This window comes from Nothobranchius furzeri, chromosome 10 (assembly GCF_043380555.1).
Source record: "Nothobranchius furzeri strain GRZ-AD chromosome 10, NfurGRZ-RIMD1, whole genome shotgun sequence".
Taxonomy (NCBI): domain Eukaryota; kingdom Metazoa; phylum Chordata; class Actinopteri; order Cyprinodontiformes; family Nothobranchiidae; genus Nothobranchius; species Nothobranchius furzeri.
Window position 1 is genome coordinate 48,043,072 of NC_091750.1, and position 25,586 is coordinate 48,068,657.

The 25,586-nt window shown below is 40.3% G+C and overlaps 1 protein-coding gene across 2 annotated transcripts in view; it reads right to left on the reverse strand.

Moving 5' to 3' along the window:
• Window positions 1-219: 219 nt before the first annotated feature.
• The window catches only part of pld2 (phospholipase D2), a 31,367-nt gene continuing 6,000 nt past the window's right edge, over window positions 220-25,586 (reverse strand). The window contains exons 2-24 of one of the 2 annotated variants that reach the window (XM_054730586.2): window positions 21,995-22,134; window positions 21,788-21,915; window positions 18,802-18,944; window positions 18,583-18,676; window positions 18,248-18,313; window positions 18,107-18,165; window positions 13,905-14,150; window positions 13,685-13,828; window positions 13,525-13,608; window positions 13,340-13,418; window positions 13,136-13,246; window positions 12,402-12,596; window positions 12,160-12,307; window positions 11,949-12,067; window positions 7,457-7,570; window positions 4,051-4,155; window positions 3,747-3,835; window positions 3,409-3,522; window positions 2,573-2,619; window positions 1,638-1,772; window positions 1,088-1,241; window positions 779-896; window positions 220-676 (exon numbers count right to left, since the gene is read on the reverse strand). In XM_054730586.2, the coding sequence (XP_054586561.2) occupies window positions 452-676; window positions 779-896; window positions 1,088-1,241; window positions 1,638-1,772; window positions 2,573-2,619; window positions 3,409-3,522; window positions 3,747-3,835; window positions 4,051-4,155; window positions 7,457-7,570; window positions 11,949-12,067; window positions 12,160-12,307; window positions 12,402-12,596; window positions 13,136-13,246; window positions 13,340-13,418; window positions 13,525-13,608; window positions 13,685-13,828; window positions 13,905-14,150; window positions 18,107-18,165; window positions 18,248-18,313; window positions 18,583-18,676; window positions 18,802-18,944; window positions 21,788-21,915; window positions 21,995-22,127 (2,850 nt within the window). In that variant the 5' untranslated portion in view covers window positions 22,128-22,134 and the 3' untranslated portion in view covers window positions 220-451. Of the gene's footprint in view, window positions 677-778; window positions 897-1,087; window positions 1,242-1,637; window positions 1,773-2,572; window positions 2,620-3,408; window positions 3,523-3,746; window positions 3,836-4,050; window positions 4,156-7,456; window positions 7,571-11,948; window positions 12,068-12,159; window positions 12,308-12,401; window positions 12,597-13,135; window positions 13,247-13,339; window positions 13,419-13,524; window positions 13,609-13,684; window positions 13,829-13,904; window positions 14,151-18,106; window positions 18,166-18,247; window positions 18,314-18,582; window positions 18,677-18,801; window positions 18,945-21,787; window positions 21,916-21,994; window positions 22,156-25,586 lie in introns of both variants that reach the window. The other variant, XM_054730585.2, reaches the window with a different exon arrangement.

The following is a 25,586-nucleotide window of genomic DNA, read 5'->3' on the forward strand; positions in this document are numbered from 1 at the left end:
TTCAGCTACAATCCAGTCACCTCTTTATAACCGTCACCATAACAACCACAAATGTTCTGACAGGTTTTCAGGCGCTGCAGTGAGAGGTGAAGCCTCAGAGGGAGACAGAGAGAGCGTGAGCGAGAAATAGACAGAGCCACCCACCAACCAAAAATCCTGCACCAATAAATGCACACGGTGTTCCCAGACCATGGGAGATGCTTCCTTTCCTCTCCTGATTCATACATACATTTAGAAAGGCCTTGTATGAGGATTAGCCCTGCAGAAGTTGGGATGCAATAAACTCACCAGCATCTTTAGCTATTGTCTAAACAGATTATTGGTCAACCTTTACTTATTTTATCAGGATTTAGGCTAATCTGTCCAGATTAAATGTATGCTAGTTTTAAGGCCTTGTGCAATGCTGGGTGTTAGGTTGACTCGTAGAGGTTAAATCTGGGCACAAATGTGATCAAGTCCACAGCTCTGAGGGAGCCAGGCCTTCTTTGGTGTTCTTTGGAGGCTGGAGGTTTTCCTCGCACAAGAACTTCAGAGGGAAGTGAACCAGCAACCCTCGAATCCCCTTCAGCTCTTCTACTGCCTGCTCTGGGTCTGTGTTGCAGAGGCGTTCCTGGCAGGAGTAGTCCTTCAGGTGCAGCATGCTGTGGACACTGTTGCAGGGAAGGCATCTGAAGACCTGCAGCATGAGCAAAACCACAAAACAGTAGAGGCAAAAGAAGGAAATGCACGTGAGAGGAACAATGATGATGATGACTGAGAAGTTTGACTTCATTTCTACCTTGTCATAAATAGTCGTGTTCATTTTAGCAGTTTCATTCCAGACCAAGAAGAAGAAATTGTCACTGATTGGATCATCTATGTTGATGCTGGGGTCTGAAGATGCTCCAACAAGAACACTGCAGCAGCAGAGGAAAAACAAACAAACAAACAAATACAGGTAAAGAACACTGCACTCAAACAACAGAATGCTTCTATCAACACATATTTTCATATTCTGCATTTATTCATCCATCAAGAAAATAAACTGTCATAACTGTCTGTGATCTTCATCAGACTGTTATTTGAGGAGTACGGTGTTAAACCTGACCTGAAGCACTCTTTACGTAGAGCGAGTGTGAGCGGTCCTGCTTCGTACTCCTGTCCTCCCATGACCGACGGAACTCTCTCTTCATCCTCCACGAGCACGGCCAGCTCACTATCTCTGTCGCCCAGCATGCTACGATCATTGATGTTGGCTGATCCTGGAGCACCGCAGGAAAGTGCATCAAGGACATTTTAAAAGTCATTACATTTTTTTTTTTTACTTTTTGTTCATCTGGAATTTGTTAGGAGGGTGTTTTTTTTTAAAGTTACACACTCTTCTGACGAAAAAAGTGACTTTTGATAATGTTTAACAAACCCAGTAAAGACAAAATCATGTTACATCTTGACTGATACGCTTCTATATTGCCAACAAATGCAGTTTCCACAGTAACTTTTTGTTTTATTTACTCATAGAGTGCTACAAAACTTTAAGTAGATTATATGGCATGCTATCTGCCTCAACGCTTTCAGTATCTGTGGAATGAAAAGTCTGGCCTGCTTTATCTTGGATGTCAGTGACAACTCCTTAAATGAGCTTGTAGTCAGTGACTCACCGATGAGGTAGCAGCGATCATCAGCTATCAGCGTCTTGCTGTGAACGTAGATCAGCTCTGTGACGAGCGACTCGCAGAGCTGGGAGTGTTTTCTGAGTCCACAGAAAGAGATGTACTCCGTCCACCGGTCCTCGACTGAGGGGCAGATAAGAATGAAAATATTCTCAGTGGATGGTAGATTTGTGGGAAAACACGAACAGAGAAGTTAAAAAGGGAGCCTAAGTCTCCTCCCTCTCTGATTGGCTCATGGGTCCCTGAAAGAACGAAAATAATGAATGCAAGTGAAAAGCACAACAAAAACTATTTTCTAATCCGCTTTGCCTTACGCCCTGGATCACACATATGTTGTATTTAAATTTAAATGAACCATGCCCGACACTTTGAGATTTATCAGCTTGTAAAAGTTCGTAATTAGCACGACTGCAAAGCAGACATCGGTACATCGCATATATGACATCACCACAGAATCTCTTCTCCACTAGCAAAGCTGCTACTTACCACATGGCCAGATTTATGGTGGTTCTTCTCTCCTGAAGGAAGGATTTAAAGTTTGCTTAACTTACAGCCATTTTCTCTCAGTTTTCTGTGTCTGGTTTGATGATGTCACTTATTTTCACACAAATCCTTAAGTAACATTTCCCTCCGTTTGAAAATAAACGCATTCTTGGCATCAAAATGCGTTTTTAAAATTCATGCACATCATATGTGAAATTCATGGCACATAACAAGTGGAATTAGAAAATAGCGTTTTTAGCCCCATTGACTTGCACTCATTTTTTCATTCTTCCAGGAACCCGCAGTCCTGAAGTAGGTGGGTGTTACTTAGGCTCCCTATAAAGGCACACTTGAAGCAGTAACTCCATCTATGACCAATATAAAAACAAAGTCTGAACAGTGATGTGGATTTCTGAATTAAAACAAAGCCAAAAACTCACCCTCGCTGAGCTTAGACAAGATGGAGTTCTGTCCGCGGCACATCGTACTTGTACAAAAAAATATTACAGTTAGGCAATTTACACTAGCCGGGGCAACAACATAACAATAAATCTCAACTTCAGAAATGATTACAAAACTGGTGACTAAATCATTTCAAGTATCTTTCCGGAGTTTTCCCTTTTCAAAATTTATATATAATTTTTCACTAATCCGTAAAAGTGATTGTCTCATCATGTACTGTGATATAATGTAAGCAATTCATCCTATTAAAATGTTTTTTTTTTGCTAAGCACACCCCCTGCCCCGCAGAGCTCCATACAATCAGAAACTGAAGGCCGACCAGAACTAACCAATAGCGTTAGACTACCGCTTACAGGCTTCAAATTTAAGGAGTATCTCGGCTGATGCAGAGTTGATGAACTTTTCACGAACAATAAATAAATTTATTTAAATATAAATATATGAGAACGCAACATGACATGAGAATAATACTTGTAAAACAACATGTTTTAGCTGTTTGTCGGCTACAGAAGGACATAAACAACAAATATGAAGTCGCCATCTTAAAAACACGGAAAAGAAACATTATTTGTGTGATATGCTTGTCAGCCACTAGATGGTGCCATCGGATAAGAGAAATACTCCGAAAGAGACTGATATAGAACATATGTGCATGAGAATTTGTTAGCTACCCCCCAGATAATCAGTTCATTTGTCACATATCTCAAAAATGTATTTATGAAACTTATGGTCAACATTTTAACACAACCAGTCACTTTTATCTGGTGGTATTTCTGTTCTGTGGGCTGAATGACAGTTGGGAGGGGGGGCTTACCTGTAGGTGTAGTGCAGAATAGCTTGGATGGCGTTTCCACCTCCTGAGCTAATGTCTCCCTCGAAACCAGGAAGCAAAGGGATCACCACAAACACTCTGAATTTCTTCTGCTCTCTGAATAAACACAATCCTCATGTGTGAGTTAAACATGAATCAGTGTTCAATATCTTAAAAATTCAAATATACCAGTTGATCAAAGATGTAAATGTGCTACAGAGCTAATCAACATTTCTATGAAGATCCCTCCATCCTTTGTTCAGAATTGCACGCTGCTACCAAACGTTCAAATGTGCAAACAGCTAATGAATAAGATGACATCTCCTACAAACCAACCCCACCTGTGGGCTCGCAGGATTCGATCCACAACTGCTTTTCCGATCCCGTTTTTGACGGTTGTCCCCTCGGTACAGCTGATGAAGAACTGGTTCTGAGGACAGAGAGAAGGCAGAAGGTGGCTCAGTGTGTTTTACACAACAAGGGAAACATTCAGTCATGAAACCTAATAATTAGGTCCAATAATCCTTTAGCAACACGAACATATAAATTACACATCATAATTAAATATTACAGAAGGTAACCACAGGATTGTGTCATTAGGATGTCCAGGATAGATGAGATCACTGAGAAGGTCTTCTGCATTACCTCGATGTAGATGTAATGCTCGCTGTTCTTGATGATGTGTATGTAAGTGTTCAAGATAGAGCTTTCACATGTTCCTGCTGACCACGTATGTGCAGAGCGCAGCACCTGAGGAAACAAGCAGCAAATGTTTCTTAACTAGTCTTCGCTGAATGCACGGCAGCTTCCAGGTGTTTCTGAGCACTACAATCAGCAGCATAGCATTTTAATAATTTATAATAATTTAATCTGACTGAGATTATCCAAGCTAAACCTCACCTTTACACATATTTGCTCCAGCTCTAACACAGTCTGTGACATCACCTGAAACCTGGACGAGGCAGCCATGATTCCAAATAAGGCTTCCAGTTACAGGCCGCCGCCCAAGAAGCCTGTCATCATTCATACCCAACTCTGGCATTACAGTAACGTAAACTAGGAGTGGCTAAGCCGGTTGTTGTCACAATCTGGACCACAGATCCCATGAAGCCTGAAACAAACTCTATACATTTCACTTGTACTTTGTGTTCCTTTGTAGTGTTTCTACTGGCTTTGTTGAATAAGTAGCATGCTGTTTTGTTTTACAGGCGTTACCTTTGTTCCACCATCTGCCAAGTGGCTTGTCTACACAAATGTCACACAACTTCTATGATAAAAGAAAAGAGAATACATCTTGTTTCATAATGATCCTTTCTGGGTTCTGTAATATAGTCATGAAGCGACGCCTCTTGTAGTTTTATGTGTCGTCCCAGAGGCGCGACTGATCTGCTGTGAAGGACGCTCCTGGTTTACGTCAGAATTTATCTGGTGTAAAACCCATTTCTGCTGCTTTCTTCGTTCACTGATCACTGATGAAGCAGTGATGCCATCCTCAGTGAAATGCAGACTTCAAGCAGAGCAGGCTTTATTTGAAAACGTGTGCCCTGCTGAAAAAAACAACAACAACATGTTTCTAGTCCAGCTTGGTGGTCCAGGATGGGATGCTGGTCTAGCATGCTGGTCCAGAATCCCATTAACAGCATCCCATGCTGGACTAGCATTGCATGCTGGATCAGCATACCTGCATCCAAAACACAACATATGCTGTTCTTTTTTTTCAGCAGGGAAAGCTAAAATAAAACAGAATGAAGCAAAATGTTGAGTTGAAAATGCTAAAATAATTATTAAATGCACTGTGACAAAACCCACAGGCTTTTATATAAAGCACTAATGTGAAACATGCATCTGTTTGTTAAACAGTCGTTTAAAAACCTGCAAAAGAACCCAACTTAACTAAGGATTTCAAATCTTTTACATTAAACTCCAAACACCTTTCCCCGGATCCACTCTTTCTTATTCATTTTCTCTTTCACTTTCCTTACACTTTTTAATCTTTATTTTTATACGTTTCTCTTTCTTTCTTGCTTTCTTGCTTTCAGGTCAAACCATTTAACTTTGTAAATAAAATATTGGGAGACCTCTATTTGATTTTATGTTCTGCTTAAAGCAACAATCCAGGGTTTCCTCCTTTCAAGAATAATGTATGATTTTTAATAAATATCGACCCTGTACTGATATGTCAGCAATATGCCTTTTTTTAATGCTAAGCCTGCCCCTCATCCCATAGAGCCCTATGTAATTTAAACTGACAGCTGTTCAACATTAGCCAATAGCGCTAGACATTCACTCACATAGACGTGTTAATCACAGAGCGTGCACGCGTTAGCGGAAGTACCTAGACTGATGACGTTGGCGACGTTTCTCATGGACAAGTAAGTCGTTAAAAGACTTTGTGTGTGTGTGTGAATAATTATATATCACGCACTGAAATATACTGTTAGTATGAATTAGTAGTACAATATGAGAGTAATAATTGTAAAACAATTTTAGATCTGTTTCCCAGCTAGAGGTGCTCGCTCACGAACAAGAGGGGTTGCTTCCAGCCATAACCCCGGAGGTCAGAGGGGCTTAAGCTCAAATACACTTCAGCACCTCTAGATGGTGCCCTGTGAGAAAAAGCTCAAGATTTCTGCTTTAAGAATTATGCAAAACTAAATCTGTAAAAACTGTAGCGCATGAAAGCTAAATTCACAAGGAATGAAGCAAGATTTTAAGAATTGTATCTTTATTTTTAACTACCTCATAATATTCATTTAAACACCAATAATAACACTAGGGGTTTAAAGGCTTTTTAAGGCCAGAGGTGAAGGTTTATGCTTTAAACAAGAAATGGCATAAATGATTATCAGGGCTGATGTGAAATCTAATCCAGATCAGTCCAGGTCAGAATTATCATCTCATCTGTCTGGATCAGCTGGATGTTCATGGCCACAAAATTCCAAGTGAAGCATGCTCATTTTATGTCTTGTGTTTGCTCACGATCCATATTTCCGTTTAGAAACCGTTTCTCCTCCATGGATGTACCTGCCTGTCAGAGCGTTCAACCGCTGGTTGGTCAGCTGATGCTGCTGTCAGTCACTGCAGGAATGTGTACGGTGTGGGGAACCGGTTTTAATTTCTCTCCTCTGCCTGAGCTGATGGTGACGCGCGGCGCGCCTCGCGGCAGTGATGCGCCTTTTGTGCAAAATGCGGCCCTTCATGGAGCTCGTGCCAGACTGTGGATGACTGATGTTTGAGGACACACAGGTATCTTTTCAAAAATCTCTGAGATTTCGACTAATGAATACCTGGAAAATTCACCGGTATGCACTGTACCCTAGAAAAAGTGTTGGCATGCTGAAAGGTTATATTTAGAAGTGGCGGCGGTGCTGGTACCGGTCCAATGCACTGCTCTCTGTCCCTAAAGGATGAGTCTGATGATCTGATCATCAGAACCTGATCATCATGATCTGTTGCTGACAGCCGCTGTTTCTCCCTCCCCAACCCACCCCACGTGCCCAGCATTGCATGCTGCACGATAATTAAACTGGCCCAAAAACTCCACCTTAAACCGGTTCTCCCAACATGACCACATACAGGCCAGCCTGGACATGCATCTGTGGCCAGAGCTTTCTTCTTTTTCAATCTCTCCTTTTCTGCTCCACCTTTGCTGGTCCGTCTAGGTCCATTTTGCCTCTGGGGCCAAAGGTGCGGTGGTGCTGTAGCGCTCTCTGGGGTGGTGGGTGTCTGCAGCGCTTTGCCGCCCCCCCCCCCGTGCGTGTTCCGGCATCTGTTTTGCCTTTAGTGAACTTTGTTTTGACGTCAGTATTTGCGTTCCGGTAACGTTTGATTTACAAATTAAGCACTGTACATCGCTAACATTACATATAAGTTACATGTACTCAAAAATTTGCACAAATAATAAAATCATTAAAGTTTCATTGCTAATTGTAGAGTTTACATTTATTGTGTTTGTTATTAATATTCCTGGCGTTACAATGCTTATTCTGAGAGCAAAATGAAGCTACAGAAGCCACTATCTAAATTTAGCACCAGGCGTGTGATTAAATACCTGAACTCTGGCTTTCTTGGAGCCAGGCACAGTGAACGGCAGTGAGTCGGCTGTAGAATGAGACTTGGGAAGGAGGTAAGGGTAGAAGTCATCTTTGTACTTGATTTTTTTAACCTACAGAAGAAAACAGCATATGTTTATTCAAGTTAGCACAACACAAACATTTTATTAACTTTTGATTTTTGTTCTATTTAGTAACGTTCATTAAATGTTTTATTAAGGGTGCCAGTGCATATGGAGCACCCTTATTGTTACTGAGCAGTTAATTTTCTGTTTCTGCCAGTATAAAAAAACTAAGATGGGATTAAGATACTTTTATTATTTTTCACTCCTTTTATCTATTAGCTGACTTTTTACTTCTACTTCTCGGCTTCTAATGCAATTATCTATTCTTTCTACTCCTTAAATAAAAGAAAAAGCCTATTACTCTTATTTTTATTTTCAGCTTGTCATTTAAAAAAATTAAACAAAGACAAAAAACATCCAGATAAATGTGAGAGTCATGCTGGGAAAAGGTAGGATTGGGGGTCTTTACATTATTATTTATGATTTGCGAACAATATAATTTATCAACACAACCCTCTGCAGTCAGAGCCAAGGTGGATGAGTCCATGAATGATCTGTGCAGTGTTGGGAATGTTTACTTTTTAGAAGTAATTAGTCATAGTTAATAATTACTTCATCAAAATTACCAAGAAAAATAACTATTTTGTTATTTGTTCAGAAAAATATGCAAGAAAAATTAAATCCAATTAACTATAAACTAGATAAATTGCATTTCTTGCAGAAATGCTGTTTGAATGCTGGATAGCTTAAACTGTTAGCTGAATCAGCTTAATAGCTGAACTGAAGCTGAAAGTAAGCAAAACTGTCAAAATGAGCTGAACGTGTTGAAAGATGTAGAAGCAAAAATCACTAACAAGCAAATAAAGCACAAAAAGTAAGTGAAGAATGGAGAAAAATAATCATGAATAGCAAAAAAACTGAAATCTGTGAACATTGTATAAAAATCTGGACAGCTAAAATGTCTAAACACCTGTTATTTCAGTTGGACAAGTTTAACAGTTTAGTCTTTACATTTAGCTGAACTGTGAAATTAGCAGCATATGCTAAATTTGGTAGCTGATTGCTGAAGCTGCTGAATAGCTGAAGTGAAGCTGAAACTAAGCTAAACTGTCAAAATGAGCGGAATGTATTTAAAGATTTAGAAGCAAAAATCACCAACAAGTGTAATAAAGCTCAGAATATAGGTGGAGAATGGGCAAAAAATGCTAAACAGCAGAAAACTTTAATCTTTGAACATTGATTAAAACTCGAAATTTGAAATGTTTCAACAGCTGGCATTTGAATGAGAATAGTTTAATAGGTACATTTTCAAACTCAAGAGTGACCAATTATTTCAAAAATAATAAGAATTAAAGGTGTGGAACACTTGTTTAATCAATACATTTACAGTGGTCTCTACTAGGAATGAATGCCTTTTAAGTTGTACCCTGGGGAAACAAAGCTCTAGTGCACCATTTTCAGGAATGAACCACATAAGAGCTGAGCTTTAGACGACATCTTGCCTTGGACTAGATAATAGCAGCATGATTCCACCACTGCAACACTGATGTTTTATTATCTCCACAAATAACACAAGTGTGGAGGAGTTCTGCGGTGTGGTGGAGTGCTAATGCTAACAGCTAGCTTCCACTAGCTGACATGATCTTTGCTGATTCCTGGACGCACAACTGCACTGAAAATGCCTTTGGAAGTCGGAAAAGGGTGGAATGCCTTCTCAGGAATAAGGTCCTGCCCCAAGTGGAGCAGTTTAAGTGTCTTGTGATTGTGTTCACGAGTAAGGGAAAGATGGAGGTGAATTTGTGCAGCATCTGCAGTGATGCGGGCATTGTACCGGTCTGAACTGAGCCAGAAGGCAACGCTCTTGATTTACTGGTCATCTACGTTCCTACCCTCATCTATGGCCACAAGCTTTGGGTAGTGACCAAAAGAACAAGATCATGGATAGAAGCAGTGGAAAAAGTTTTTTCTACAGGGCTGTGCTCTCCCTTAGAGATAGGGTGAGAGGCTCGGTCATCCGGGAGAAGCTCTGAGTAGACCCGCTGCTCCTCCAAGTTGAGAGAAGCCAGTTGAGGTGGTTCAGGCAGGAGGAGGAGAAAAACAAATGGAGGAATGGTGTCACTGCAACTGAAACAGGTAGTCCTGTATAAACTAAAATGTTCTACATTAACCTGAAGGTTTTGATGTTTTCGTATATTTTAAGACAAAATACGAAAACTTTTTTAAATCTAAAATTTTCTGTAACTCTATAAGTGTAGTTATTTACAGATGCACGTGAAGTGTATTGTCTGTATTGTGACAAATAATCTGAGGGATTTAGATTACAAGTCATAGTTGTTTTCATTAACAGCACAGAGGAAACTGGAATCGTGTTGATTTTTAAAAGAGATGCACAGTTTAGAAGAGTTTTATCTATTGCTAAGTTTAAAACTGCAGCATCCAAACTAGGACCTTTTTATAAATAACAAATAAAGGGTGTTCTGATAAAAATGAGCTACATCCACTGAATTGCTGTTCTGCGTGTGAAACAGGAAAACCCAGATATTAACATGGTTCCACGAACTAAAGATGGCTTTTTTGTTTGGTTTGACCCTGAGGACAGGTGCAGTACACAGAATGTGAAGAACAAATAAAGATTAAGATAGGCGCTCCACCTCATTCCTTTCTACCTCTCTCATCTGATGAACGTGGCTATGCAGCTTCGTCAGGTAAACTGTCTAAAAACCTTTCTCAGGAGTCACATGTTGGATGAACATAAGACTGAATATATAGTCTAGTATATTCCAAATTTAGTGGGAGCGTTTTTTGCCATATTACTTGAGCTGCACTTCACATCCCCAGTGAGCCGTGGAGGATGGCTGCTTATACTGAGCCAGGATTCTCTGGAGGTTTCTTCCTGTTAAAAGGGAGTTTTCCTCTCCACTGTCGCTGCATGCTTGCTTAGTATGAGGATTGCTGTATAGTCACTGACACTAGTCAGTGACTTGATGCAATTTGCTGGGTTCCTTATATAGGAAACATTATTTCTGATTGGCTTAATGAACTGTGAATTGGAATGTTTATTATGTGAAGTGCCTTGAGACGACTCATGTCGTGATTTGGCGCTATATAAATAAACTTGAATTGAATTGAATTGAATCCTCGATGCCAACCAGTAAATTAAAGGTTTAGTCAAAATGTAAATAATTTTAATCACCTCTGAAATGTGCAATCTTAGAATAACCTCATCCAATCATTGTAAATGTCTCATTTTTAATGATTAGATCCTGATCCTTTCATCAAACTGGTCTCTATGTGCAAAAATCACACATTCCCTGCTCAGCTCGGAGCAGCTGAACAAAAGCAAAGTTAGTGCCGGGCCTGCTGGGTGGAGCACGGCTGCAGGGTAGAGGGAGGGAGGTGCAGTGGCCCAAGCAGCAGCAGGTGGGTGGAGGAAAGGTGCTGATCAGCCTTCTCTATATACAGTATATCAGCAGAGACCAGCAGAAGGGAGTAAGAGATATCCATGGGACTGGACACATGTGGAGAAAGACCCACTGCGACAATCAGTAATAGTGTGTGAATATCACTTGTGTTGCGTTATCAATCAATCAATCAATCAATCAATCAAAGCTTTATTTATAAAGCGCCTTCCGCAACCCTGTCAGGAAGCCCTCCAATGACCTGGAGGGTTATATGTGACCCCCACACTAGATGGATAGACTAGCACACTAAATTGTTGTATGGTTGTGTAGGTACATTATATTAGACGTTAGGTGCCTAAAACTGGTGGAAACTGTTTAGGAATCTAAGCTGTGTGCCGGACAGCGCGTGAATCCTTGGGAATGATCATTAAGCGTTCCTGTATTATGGAAACATGGCTTAGTGTGGGGAGCCTGAAAAAAGGGGGCTGGAACTTTGACCTTTGACCTGTGCGTTTTCAAAATGTAGCTTTCTGAATAACATTATCCAAAATCACCCACTCCACCTTTAACATTATTATACATCATTATAGTTATTATGGTCTTTAGTAAAAATGTTCTTGCAAAGTGTGCTAGCGCTTTGGTGTGGCTTCAGCTTTTGTCCTTAATGGTACTTTTTTACTTACATTACTTTTACTTTTGTACTTTAAGTACCAGTACTTTTTTTACTTTCACTGATTTAAATAGCTTGAATTGATACTTCAACAGAATTCTTTTTAAACCCTAGTATCTGCACTTCTGAGTAATGAATGTGAATACTTTTGGTGCCTCTGATTGGTCAGAAATGTTCTAGTTTTTGACCTTGCCTTTATTCTGAAACTGTAGATGTATTTAAAAAATCATATTTCAGCACAGCACTAATGACTCATTCTTGAAATAGATAGGCATCTAATGATACAATAAAGTGGACTTGAGCCTATTTAGACATTTATGCAGAACCTTTCTAACTAGAAGTCCTTGGAAGTTACCTTGGCATAGTTCCAACGCTGGATGAAGTGTCGAGCCACATCCCTGGCAGCTCTGCCATGAACAGCTGCAGACAGGTCACGCCACGGGATGCGAGGAATCTTAGTACGGTCAATGTTATCTAAAAAAAAACAAGAAACACAAAAATCCTTCCATCCTAGTGTTCAGACTCAGTGTGTTTACGTGTGTTGCTTACAGTACCGAGTTAAGTACCTTCAAATGGCTTGTCCAGGTTGGTCCAGTCTTTGTAGATAAAGTTGCTGTAATCTTTGCCAAGCCACAGTTTAGTGTTACCATCCAGATGAGCTGGATCTTGTTTTGTTGGATTATCTGATTTTGGACCCTCAGTCACACCGTTACCCTGGTTAACAAAGCAAACCCACTAAAATCTGAGGCTAAAAGCACAAAGAGTTGTGAGCACCAAGACAAAAATCTCAAACGATATGCTTCCTTACTTTCTGACTCGTTTTTACATGGTTCGACTCTTCTGTTAAACCCAAGTCCGATAGGCGGTACTGACTGTCATCCCACCTCCCAAATGCCAGATCGATGCCCCCTACAAAGGCTACAGTTTGATCAATGGCCACCATCTTTTCGTGGTGTGCCCAAAAAACCACAACTGATGACACGTGGTCAGGATGTCGCATCACCTGATGGAATCACAAGAAACAAAACAGTCAAGCACAAAAAAAAGAGATTCTTTTCCTTTTTGGACATTTTTACCATGCCCTCTACAAATTCTAGGGGTGTAAGAGAACGCCTGTAATCCCGGTTTGATACGCACCTTGGTTTAATGTCACAATTTGATTCATTTTTGGTACAATGAGGAAACAAAGTGGCAAAAACATTTTTTTCTTTTCATCAAGGTTGCTATGCGATAGTACATAGGTAAGACTATCCACCTTCACATCCGTTCACTGCCGGTGTTCCCGGGTAACAAAGGACCCAGTGTCTGGTACCTACACCAGCCTACGCTTGCTAGGTTGGTTGGGTCCTTCGAAAGACGCTGACTTCTGGACACAGCCAATTGTGTTGCTGGATAAAGTGCAACACATTTAAACGTCCATGTGGGAACTCGGCAGGCTTTTGTTCCAAACTGAACCTGAATGATCTGTACCAAAATATCTGAAACTGAATAAATATACCGTTACACTCCTAGTAAATAATGTCCAGCAGAGAGGTCGCAGACCTTGATGTTTGGATGCATATTCATGAGACTCCTCTTGCTGTAGTCGCTGTTGATACCAAGCGCCATCTCCACCTCTTTGTACAGCATGACACAGACTTTGACCCCTTGCTCCTGCAAAAAAAAAAGGTTAAAAAAATGTAAGCTTGTTTTAAAGAGAACTTCTATGATATTCCTAAATTGTGTCAAAACAGAGGGAATCCCTACTGCTTTTCGTTTCAGGATCTCATCCAGCCTCCAGTAGTTATTAGTTGCCGGCCTCTTTAGGAACACCTCTGGACTGAGCCTGATGGAAATGGTATAATCAATTAAATAACTTGTGGAAAACCACTTTTTAAGAAGCTAAAATAATTTACTGTTAAAATTACATCAAACTGGCTCCTGGCACTTACCACCAATCAGTGATGAAAATCTCCTCCTTGGCTTGTTCCAGAGCATCAGCCAGGTCACTGAAGTAGCCGCTTCCATTCACATACCTTAAACGATAAACCAAAGTCCAACAGGGCTAACACTGGAAGCTGTTTGGAATTCGTAGCAAGTGATTAAACTGACCATTTAGTCAGAGCGTTCTCCCGTGGTGGAGCAAACCCTTCAAAGCGCTGCTTTTTGAGAAAGTCGCATAGTTCTGCCAGCCGGTTGATTTCGTGGCTCCACCAGTGACTTTGTCTATAACTGCTGCACTTAATTATCAGATCACTAAACAAAACCACACAGGCCAGGAATTTACTAAAAGTTTAAAGTAGACATTGAAATGTGCACAAAACAGACTTACCGTGTTGAGTTCTTAATGCAAACTCCATACTCTGTGCCAGTGTATAAACGGCCCACTTGGACTTTGAACTCTGGGTCAAACAGCAGCACAAAGTTGATGATGTCATAGTCTTGGCTCATGTACAACAGGAAAGAGTCTTTCACCACTAGCCAGCGGTGTGACCAGCGGAAACAGAACTGGTGGTGGCCGAAGCAGTTCAGTCCTTGGATATGGTGACCTCCTGACCTCTTCATGATCGGCCCCTCCCTGAAACACATCCACAAAAACAGCACTATGAGCCTAAAAGTGATGACCCGGATCTATAGAGGTGAGCTTTCTACAACACAGAAGAGTTTGTTGTTGTCATGGTCTGCGTTCTGCGTCTCCCTCATGTGTCTCCTTGTGTTCTCCATCCCTCTCTAGATTCCCCTTATGTGTCTCCTTGTGTTCCTCGTGTGTCTCCTTGTCTGCATCCCCCCTCATTGCTCCTTATGTTCCCCAACCCCTCCAGGTGTCCCTCACTCCTCAGGTCATTAGTTATTAGGGTTCCAAGCCCAAAGGGCAGGGAACCCTATTGTTTTTCTACGGATTTTTCATTATTATTTATTATTCATTATTCTTCTCCGCTAAAACTATATGGGCGCAAGAGCCTGAAATTGCCAGGGAAAATCTGACATGGCAGTCTGATAGAAAATCCTGACCGCTACTCAGATTTGAAAATTTGGACCCCGCGTCACCTAGGTGGCGCTATTGCGGAGGTCAACACGTTTCAGCTACTAGCTCCCAAACCATAGGTCCTACAGTCAAAAACTTTATATGTACATGATCCTTGGATAATTCTGCACGTAGTTTGTATTGGCCACGCCCATTTCCGCCTAACTAGATTTTTTGCTAGATCGCAAAAAACGCAAAACTTACTTTTAATCACCTATTCGTCATTTTTCGTCGAATCAACTTCAAACTTCGTACATGTGATCTATGGACTAAGGTAAGTTGTTGTGGTGAAGAAAAATGCAGAAATATTGAAAATTGGGCTAATGACACCATGTCAAAATCAGTGCGCTAGCTAGCACATGTGGTAATTGATGATATCTTGACCATTTCTCAAGATAAATTGATGAGACTCTAGACCTTTACTAAGTATGAGCGGTAAGCCCTACCTACCCCATTTTGTTTGGATTCACCAATAGGGGGCGCTAAAGAGTCAAAAAGTTTGTTTCAGCTAAACGGCTTGATGGATTTCCACAGAACTTGGCATATATGTTAATCATCGGACCCTTAAAGAGCAAGTCACCCCCAAATCAATTATTTTTTCCTGATAAACTATATAAATGCTTGTCTAATCGTGTTGTAGACACGTGTAGTCAATAGTTTTGCACTTTAGTGCATTTTAGTAAAAATTTAAATTTTCTGCCTGAAACTGGCAGTGTTGTGCCGTTGTCAGGTAAAACTCTGCACTGCATTTGAATTTAAATCTGCCACCGCTATTGGCTAAGAGGTATGCTATGATGTAAACTGGTACATTATGATGTCACAATGTCATGAGTGTGTGTATTTGTTAGTGGCTCCACCCTCTCGGTCTGCTAGGCAACAGCATTTGTTGCATTTTTCAAACATGAAGTGGGAGTGAAGTACGCTTCTTGTAAGGGGTGACTGGCTCTTTAAGCTATATTTTGAAAATGATTAAAAAGTGGGCGTGGCTTATAGGCTTTAAAAATTTACGCCCTTTTACTCATGAAAAATACATATTCTATACAGAAAATTACAATTCATATCAGTCATAGTGACATCTACAATCACAGAAATTTTTTTGAATTTTGTCCAATAGGTGGCGCTGTGGTACCCCAAAAATATTTTTGGCATGGTTCTCCCCATTTCTTTCGTAAAAAAACAAATGATCTCATCCAGTGTGTTCATTGAGTCAGTCAAATTTAGATGAGTATTTTAAAAACAGTTTTAAACTTATGCAAATTAGTAGAAATTTGCATAGTAAGTCCAACGTACTTTCGTTAACTCCTCCCGGCCGTCAAACTCAATCACATCACAACTTTCCCTGACAAGAGAGGAGGAGCGGCTGACCAAAAGATGTGAAGGGATTTTGGATAATTTGCTTATTTTTTTTAATATGATTTTTTAAAATAATTTTTTGGGAATGAAAAAGTTTTTTTAGCGTAACTTCAAAAGACTTTGACATTTTTCAAAGCTGTTCATAACAATCATACCTAAGGTCAATTCAAGTGTATGTCCTGGTTTTCACCTTGATTAAACAATAGGGGGCGCTATAACTGGGAAGAAATTATATTGCTGAACCAGCTAAATGGATCTGCACGAAACTTAGTGGTTGTCATCACTATAGAGTCTTAAGACTACATTATCAATATGGTAATGATTGATCAAAGTGGGCGTGGTTTATGATCATTTAAAATTTCAAATTTGAAAAATTCCCTAAAAATCACAATTTGCATGTAAGAGGCTAAGATTTCCAGATTGTGTCAACTGGATTGGCTAGAGCTTATGTCACGAAAGCCGCAGCTCCATGAAGAGGTTTGCGCTTTATATTTACGAAAATACATTTTTAGGCTAGCAATTGTAGCGCAAATTCTGTTCTCACAATCTTCTTGTAATTTGCCACAAAGTTCACTCTTAAGTGGTTTATGAAAAAAAAAAATGTCGTATTGATTTGAGCTCCCCCTTGTGTTTAATTGTAGGACATATTTTTGTCTACAGCCACTAATGCAAATATTATTTTATTGTAAGTACAGTTTTACATTTATGACCCCAACAAAAATATAAGAAGAATTCTCACATCACAGAGGCAACCTGGGAATATTTTGAGATTTCTGTACAAAAGCATAGATTTTTAATGAATTTTTAACTTTTTACCAGTTTTTCTGTATAGTTGGACAACAACGTAATTAATTTTTGTTAGAAAGTTTTTTTTAGGTATACAGTAAATATAAGCCATTTACAACATTCCACATGTACCTATGGTGATCTGAGATTTTTCTCCTAATTTTAGAAAGTAGCACTATTTTTTTATGAATATTTGAATTTTTGTTGTGACCTTTATAGTTATATTTCCCAATTTTTCTTCAAAAAAGCTTTGAGTCTACTGATTTAAAAACAACATCATATTATTCCGCATGTTAACACTGCCATGTGAGAATATTTTGGTAATTTTAGGATGATTTATGTATTTTTCATGATTTTTTAAAACATTTGGTCAGTAAGTCACAAAATGAAACTCGTAGTTTTTGTTGAAAATCTTTTAAATCTAAAGACATTATCAAGTATTTATGTTATTTGTAATATTCTGTTGATGTATAGATCATTGTTTGATAATCTCACTCATTAAATCTTCACGTTCTTTAATAAGGAAACAGTGGAATTCCATTGTAATCACGGTTGAGAAGTCAGCCATGCCTCTGAAAGATATGTGTATAGGCTTTGCAGGTTTAATGACGTATCCTGAGTGTTACTTTCGTTGCGCCGGTTGAAGTGAGCTGACGGGACGCCGGCGGGAGAACGTGTTTTTGGGGCGGGACCGCGTGAGGACTGGCGAAGTTGAGGGCGGGGCGGGTGGGCGACTGGCGCTGGGGGCTTGGAACCCGTTGATAACTGCTTGCAGTTCTAGTTTATCCTTTGATTCTCCTGTGCCCTTAGTCTTTTAGGTTTATTTATTTGGAGATTCATAGGTTAGGGTTTATCCCCTCTGCTTGGTTTTCCCTTCCCATTTAGTTAATTGATCTCACCAGTCTCCCCTCAGTTCTCTCTCCTCACACACCTGCTCCTCGTCTCCCAATCACCCAGTCCCTGTGTATATAACCCTGTCTGCTTCTCAATTTTTTGTCAGTTCATTGATGTTTGTCAGCGTGCTTTGTCCCCCCACTAGGTCTCTAGGTCTCTGCTCATGAGTGAGCTTTTGGTTTTTGTCTTGCAGTTAAGATATCAGGTTTGGCTTCCTGCCTTTTCGGATTTGTTTTGTTCCCCATCCTAATAAAAGGGATTTTACTTTTACAAATCGCTCCTGCCTCGTGTCGTCTGGTATTCTGCAGCTTGGGTCCTAACCATCGACCTATACATATATGTCCTAACCCCCCCCCACCCCTCCCCCCCCCATCGTGACAGTTGTTTATTGAACCTATATTTTTAATTTACAAATAGGCCACCCCTGGTGTTTGCTGGTTTAATTCACAAACATCCATCAAAGGTTTATAGCTTACAAGCCTTTAGGTCCCAGATCAGTGACAAAGGAGAGAGGACTGACAGAGAGGAATTCCAGCTGTAAACAACAACAAAAGAGAATTTATTTTTCATGCATAAATACTCAATAAAGAAGTTTTATTTGTATTTTCGGATTTTACCATGCTCTTGTCATTTCTGCAGAATGCATTCTCCAGCAGCCCGTTCAGGTACTCCTCGAGGTACTTCTACATTAAAAACAGTATTATGACAGATATTGGGTAAGATAGGCTGTGTGTATGGTGTTATCTCCTAAAAAATAAAGCAAAGAGGAAGGTTTGTTTTTATATCAATCTTCATATTTAAGTCCAATTTTTGAGAAAAAAATGAAGAAATCTTATGAAAATGTAATCATCCCTTATTTTATGAGTAATTTGAGGTGTGTATGTGTGTAATAACAACAACAATAGCAATACTAGTAGTAAAACTTCTTAGAGACTTCTAAAATCCTGATTACCCCTTTGCTGGAGGCAGTTCTGGTCCGTTCTGTGCCGTGTAGGCTCGGCATTTCCTCTGACATGTTCCTCAGCAGCTGCCTATCCTTTGCAAACCTTTAAAAGAAACAATTTGAATATTCAAAGTAATATTTTCTCGAACAATCTGACATCAAAAGCTCAAAGCAGATCTCATATGGACATCCCTGGAAGTGTGAAGCTGATTTGAATGACCAACTGACCTTCCAAGAGGCATCAAGTGAAGCATCATTTTGTGCTTGTAAAGGTCTCTGTGCAGCTCCTGGAAGTGTTTGTATTTCCTCTTCATGGTCCAGTGGAAGTGGCCATGTGTTAGATGGATTGAGTACAAGGTTCCTACGCGGACCTGGGAGGGGTTTTATTAAAACGTACATGTTAGTTGGCTACTAATGCCAAAAATTCTAAAACATAAATACTAAGAAGTCCAATGTGATGAACTCGCATCACATCTTACTCACTTAAAGAGCAAATCACCCCCAAATCAACTTTTTTTTTGCCGATAAACTATAAAAATGAGTGTCTAATCATGCTGAAGACACATGCAGTCAATAATTTTGTACTTTGGTGCACCTTAGTTAAAATTAAAAAATTCTGCCTAAAACTTCCCTCTTCAGGTATAAACTCTGCATTTGAAATTAAATCTACCATCGTTATTGGCTAAGATATGATATGACATCAGTTGGTACCATATGATGTCACAATGCAATTGTGAGCTTGTGTGTGTGTGTACTAATGGCTCCGCCCTCTCGGCCTGCCAGGCAGCAGCACTTGTTGCATTTTTCAAACAGCTTGTATGAGTGGATAAGGACTCGGGAAGGGGTTACTTACTCTTTAAAAACAAAATAACTCTTTTTTTTTTTGGTGGTTTGTTTTTTCACCTGCACCGAGCCATTGATAAACCGATGATCACTAGCAGTCAGTTTTACGTAAAACATCCATCATAAACTTAACTTTGACTACCAGGTAGGCTGTTTTAAGGGGGAGGGATGATAATAATCTGAGCATTCGGATACCAGGACATGCAAAGTTATGTAAAACTGTTAAAGCTGTTCATATACATGTATGTGCAGCAACTTTAGTTTCTCACTGAATAACATAAGAATACCTATTGTACGTAGCATTACCAAAGCTTATAGCTAGGAAATGATTTGTCACAGAGGTTTCAGGAATAGTGCACAGATGGAAGCTTGTATTTCTTGGTTCTTTTTAAACACAGAGAAGAAAAGTTTTCCTTTACCTTATTAGCTAACGTTTCGGCTACTTCCTGTAGCCATCATCAGAGCTGTGATGATGCTGATGGTGTCACTTCCTTTTTCCATCGTCACAGCTCTGATAATGGCTACAGGAAGTGGCCGAAACGTTAGCTAATTAGGTAAAGGAAAGCTTTTCTTCTCTGTTTAAAGGGACTATAAGGGAGTTTGACAGTTAAAACATGTATAGAAATAATAAATTTCTTCTTCATACATTCTCCTGCAATGCCCTGGTCCTGTAGAATGAGCCCTGGCATTTTTACTGTGATTGCCTGTTTTTCTGTAAAATCACAGAAAAAGAGAGCTGCTCGGGTCGAGCAGGCTGCTTCATGAGCGTTCACGCTCAGGCATCGCCCGTAGCATTTGCTATCCGTAGCTTTAGCAGCAGAGAGTGAGGTAGTGCCAACTCAGCGACTTTGTCGCTGTTCCTAACGCCTAGTGATGAACCTAGCTACATTTCTGAGGACCCTTAGCTACTTTCTGTAGAACTTTCTTCTAGATATTTCCTGCAAATTAGCAACAAAATAGCCATTTTCGCTCCGAACTGTTCTTTGGATTGACGTTGTTTCAGCTGTTATTAAGGATATAAATGTTACAGATACATTGAAGGTTACTGGCGCTTTAGCTCACCTAGTAAGATGTCTGACTCTCACACTGAAGACCTGGGTTCAATTCTGGGTGTGAAAATAATTTGTTATTTGGAGTTTCTTTTTTACATTAATGATAATTTTTTTTACAGTAATAAGACACCCACATTTTTATTTGAGACTCGCCAAAAGGCATTGAATTCACGGATAAAAACTATGTGGGTTCAACTTTCATTTTGGAACAATTTTTCATGCAAGGGAAGGGAATGATCTGAGCATGCAGGAGGACTGACCCATCATAAACCTTTGTCGACTGTGCTGAAGAGAAAGGTACCGAACCAAATTATTTAATTAATTAGCTGCGTGTTCTCCTGTCCTCTGGGCCACACACACACACACACACACACACACACACACACACACACACACACACACACACACACACACACACACACACACACACACACACACACACACACACACACACACACACCGGACTGTCTCCGCTGTTATTTTTGTTAAGGAGTGTGCACGTACAGCATGCACACCTCATGCACGAGCTTACTTTTGAAGCTGCAGTTACGCATTAGGCCTGAGTGGTGATCGCGAGCATAAAAACTTCAAACTTCCTTACAGTCCCTTTAAAAAGAACCAAGAAATACGAGTTGAAAAAAGAGACACAGAATGAATGTACAGAAGATGTACAGATGGATGCTGCATTGTGACAGAACTCATTACAGCAGAGTCTGAGGATTTTTTTAGCTATAGTTGGAATCATGGGCATAGTTTTGACTTTAGATGTGGGGGGACACAACCAGCATAGGGGGGGGGGGATCTTTACAGTAAGTATATTAAATATATTTATGAAACTACAGCCTAGAAGCTCTTTTATGCAATGTCAGGAAAGCAGAACTGTAAAGTACATGGGTGGCAGGAACGGCCAATCACACACTAGCAGCAGAGCCAATAGATGAGCTTAAGGACATTCTAAAGGGAAACAGGCTTCAACACAAGCGGTTGTTTTCCGCTTGGTCCTAGTGCTCAACCAGTGTCTATTTGATATAGCGTAATATTGCCTTTGAACGGTAAAAAGTGCAAGGGACAAAAATCGACTTTGGGAAAAAGTGTGTGTGGGGGGGGGGGAGGGGGGGGGACATGTGCCCCCCCCCCCTCCCCCCAAAAAAAAACTACGTCCATGGTTGGATTTAGTCCTAAGTGGGTTCATATGATAAACAGCAAAAAACAGCATTTTCACACACTTTTTTCATGTGATAATGCTGGTACTACTTGTGATACACTTAAAAATAACAACTCCACAAAAACACTTTATTTACATTCAAAAGCAGCTGTACCTTGGAGCTGGTGGTGTACTTCTCTGTGTTGTCCACTCTGCATGTAATAGGAACACCCGGCATCAGGTAAGGTACACCTTCATCTCTAATTTCAGGGAGGTAATGAACCATGAGGAACGAACGACCCTCTGCAACACAGTTTAAGGAAAATGTTGACTAAATTTCTCAATGAACCACTAAGCCTAATTTAAATGCGTGTTGCCTCACCACCAGCTGATATGAGGCCGTCTAACTCATCTGGACTCAGATTGTGGAGGTCTCGTGAGAAGCGCCTTCGGTCGAGGTTCTGTGCAGCTGAGCTCACGACCAAATGCTCAACCACATCCTCTGGACAGGCCATTGCACTGCTGTTAGAGGGACCAGATCACCTTAAATGTGACAAATAAAAGCTCACCAGAGACTGAAATATGACTAAAAAAAACAAAAATATAACTAAAATAAGACCAGTGAGATATGAAATGCTTATATGAATACATAAAACTCATCAACCCCATCACCTGGACACTAGCTCAGCTGCTAACTAAATCTAAGGAAGACGAGACATCCAGGCCCTCGGCTACAGCCAGAAGATCCAAAACACACACACACACACACACACACACACACACACACACACACACACACACACACACACACACACCTAAAATACACAGTTGTAATATGAGGAGCAACGCAGCGGTCAAGGAAGGGCTATCTTTAGTCTACGATGACAACAAATTCCAGATGGATTCCTTTAAACAAATTACAGCAATAGATCAGACTTTTGAAGTGGGTTTCTGTGGAGTAGATATTTATCTTATCTGCAGTAACTAACTGCTATTCCTTATCTAAGAACAAATTTCAATGGTACATGGTTTGAAATTCCGTAAAGGTAGTGGGGGTTAATGACAGGAAACTACATTAGTAACAACTAAACCAAACAGTAAACCAACTAGAATAAACTAGACTAGTATTGTGCACAAGGTAGCAATTGTGCAAACACTCTCCAAAGGCTTGTGCAAGTAAAACAGGTGTGTGTAAGTCTGATGTGCATGAAGCAACAGAGCTATAATGCTTCATCAGATCTGGAAGAATCTGTTCCTCTGTCTGGTGGTACTGCAGCTAGTGCTCTGGAGCTGTATATATATATATATATATAAATATATATAATGGTTGAAACCAACCTTTGCACCTGCAACCATCTGATACTAGAGCTCTTTTTTTAATGTCTAAATGACTTTTCCTCTGGGAGTTTTCCAAATTGACCCTGGCTTTCCACTGGATGTATGAGAGTCACGTAACGCCTGTGAAGGGTAATATGCAACTAATAGCTGCCGTTACAGTCAATGGGTTTAGTTCCTTGGGGCGATGGGCGATGGGGTACTGGACGCGTCCCAGAAGCGTTGCTAAATTTCCGCCTCAGGTCAATGTTTTACGAGCTACTGAGTACGAGCTACGAATACCGGAACACGGCAAGTTCAGCAGTTCAGATCAGACACTGAATACAAAAGATTGGTGTTGAATTTATTTGTTAAACTATGTTTTAGGACAAGATCGGTGGTTATAAAAGATATATAACCTCTAAATAAACTAAGAAAAACTTAGAACAAGAAATGCTAGAGCTGCAAGCAACAATTCAACACCAACAGGTACCGTATTTACACTCATACATGACCTGTGCTCGTCTCATTGCTGACATCATCACCCTTCACCTTTTGTACTCTTCATTTATAACAACACAGTTCAGTCCATCAGAACAGAAATCTACACCTCCACTATCAGTTTATTTGTGTTACTTGGCAAACATTAAAAATTATGCAACAAAAATAAAGAGTATTTCTTCCCCAAAGCAGCTGGTGAAATATTTTTTTGTTAAATGAGGATAATTTTTCACACTAAGGAAAATTACTGTGTCTATATTTTTTATAGAAAATAACTTGTGTTCATGTTATCGATGACATTTATTTACATACCTTCAGCACATGCACATCTTCTGTCCTCCTATGTTGCAATCGTTTCAGAGATTTTTGTGCCAAATGTATCTGAACTAGATTTTTTTAAGTTAGTGCAACACAAAGGATCCAAGTAAAAAATTACAGTGTATGTTTTTAAGTTATCATTTTTATGAAGTTCATCTTATAAACTCAATCCAATTATGTAGAAACTGCACGTTACAAATAAGGGACTTGAACAGAGGATTTTTTTTTCAGTGTAAACAAATTAAGCCTTAAAAGGAATTCCGACTATGAGGATGTGTATGCCCTAATAAGCCAGAAGTTTTCTGTTGTACCAAACTATGTTGTTAGAAACACACAAAATATTGCTGTTTATTTAGAAATCTATAATATTTAGTACATTTTTGGACATTCGTAGGATGCCATGTTTTCCGCACACAATGCACTCTGGGGCGATGACGTATACTGGTTGCTCTTGGAAGAATAGCTATTGATGCTAGTGTTTGTTTACGTGGCCACAATATTAATAATTAAGTAAAACTGTAATGATTCACGTTCCTGATATTCTGCCCGTCATGTTGGTTGCCGTTCCTGCACTAATCAGCATCATTTAGTTCACCTGAGTTCTGCCTGATTACTTCATGGAGCACACCTGTTCTTTCCTCTATTTAAACCCTCAGTGATCTCTGCCTCTCTGCCAGATTGTCTGTAGCCTTTTGTCTCAGGATTCCAGCAATTCATCGTTCTGACCTACCAAGCCCTGTACCACGTTCACGTTCCTGGATTGTCTCTGCCTAGCCCTTAAAGGATTTGTCTGCTTTTCTGACCTCTGGACTCCGACCCTGTTTTGAACCACGGCTTCTGATCCTAGTCTGCTCCTCCTGTTAAGTATGCCTGCTTCTGCCTCTCTGTTGATGACCTTTGCCTGTTTCCGAACCCTGCCTATGGACTGAGTATTTATGGACAATAACATTTGTCTGTGTCACAGAAGAGGAGACATATTCACAGACAGAAGGGGAGGGGGAGTTTTCTGTCTAAGGAACATCCTGGGAACTCTCCAGTCCAAACCAACGTTTTCCCTTGTCTCTGCCTCTGCCACATTTTCCCTCTACACTGACCCCTTCAACAGTACTTAGCTGCAGAGACCCAGCTCATGCCCAAACCCTTACTCCTTTAATAAAGTATCTTTTTATATATTTAACTCCTGTGTGTGGCTGAATTCAGGGTCTCCAGAAAACCCTTTACAGAACAATCTGGCCAGTATGGACCCGTCACCCCCTCAGGAATGGCAAACAAAGGTTGGCAAACAAAGGTTGAAGTGGCAATAACTAAACTCGAGCCCAGCATGCAGCAGATGTTAACCATGTTGGGCGATTATTCCTCTGTTACTACACCTAAGACTTCAACTTCTACTGCAGCCCCCCAACGCCACATCTCACCTCTCAGGGAGCAACGCCTGGCCCCTCCTGAAGTGTTTAAGGGTGAGCAAGGCCAGTGCAGATCATTTATCACCCAATGTGAAATACATTTTGAATTGCAACCCTCCTGTTTTCCCACTGAACGTGCCAAGGTGGTTGCCTTTGTTATTTCTTTACTGTCTGACAAAGCCAAGAAATGGGGGACGGCAGAGTGGCAGAGGAACTCACTGATCTGTTATTGTTTCAAGGATTTTGCTGCAGAACTCATCAGAGTTTTTGATCCTGTTCTACTCGGGAGGGAGGCGGCCCGAGGCCTGTTGTCTTTGAAGCAAGGCAAGAAACGTGTGGCAGAGTATATAACCGATTTTCACACCTTGTCTGTTGACTGTAACTGGAATGATGAGGCTCTATGTGACGCCTTCTAGCAAGGATTGACTGAGGAAATCA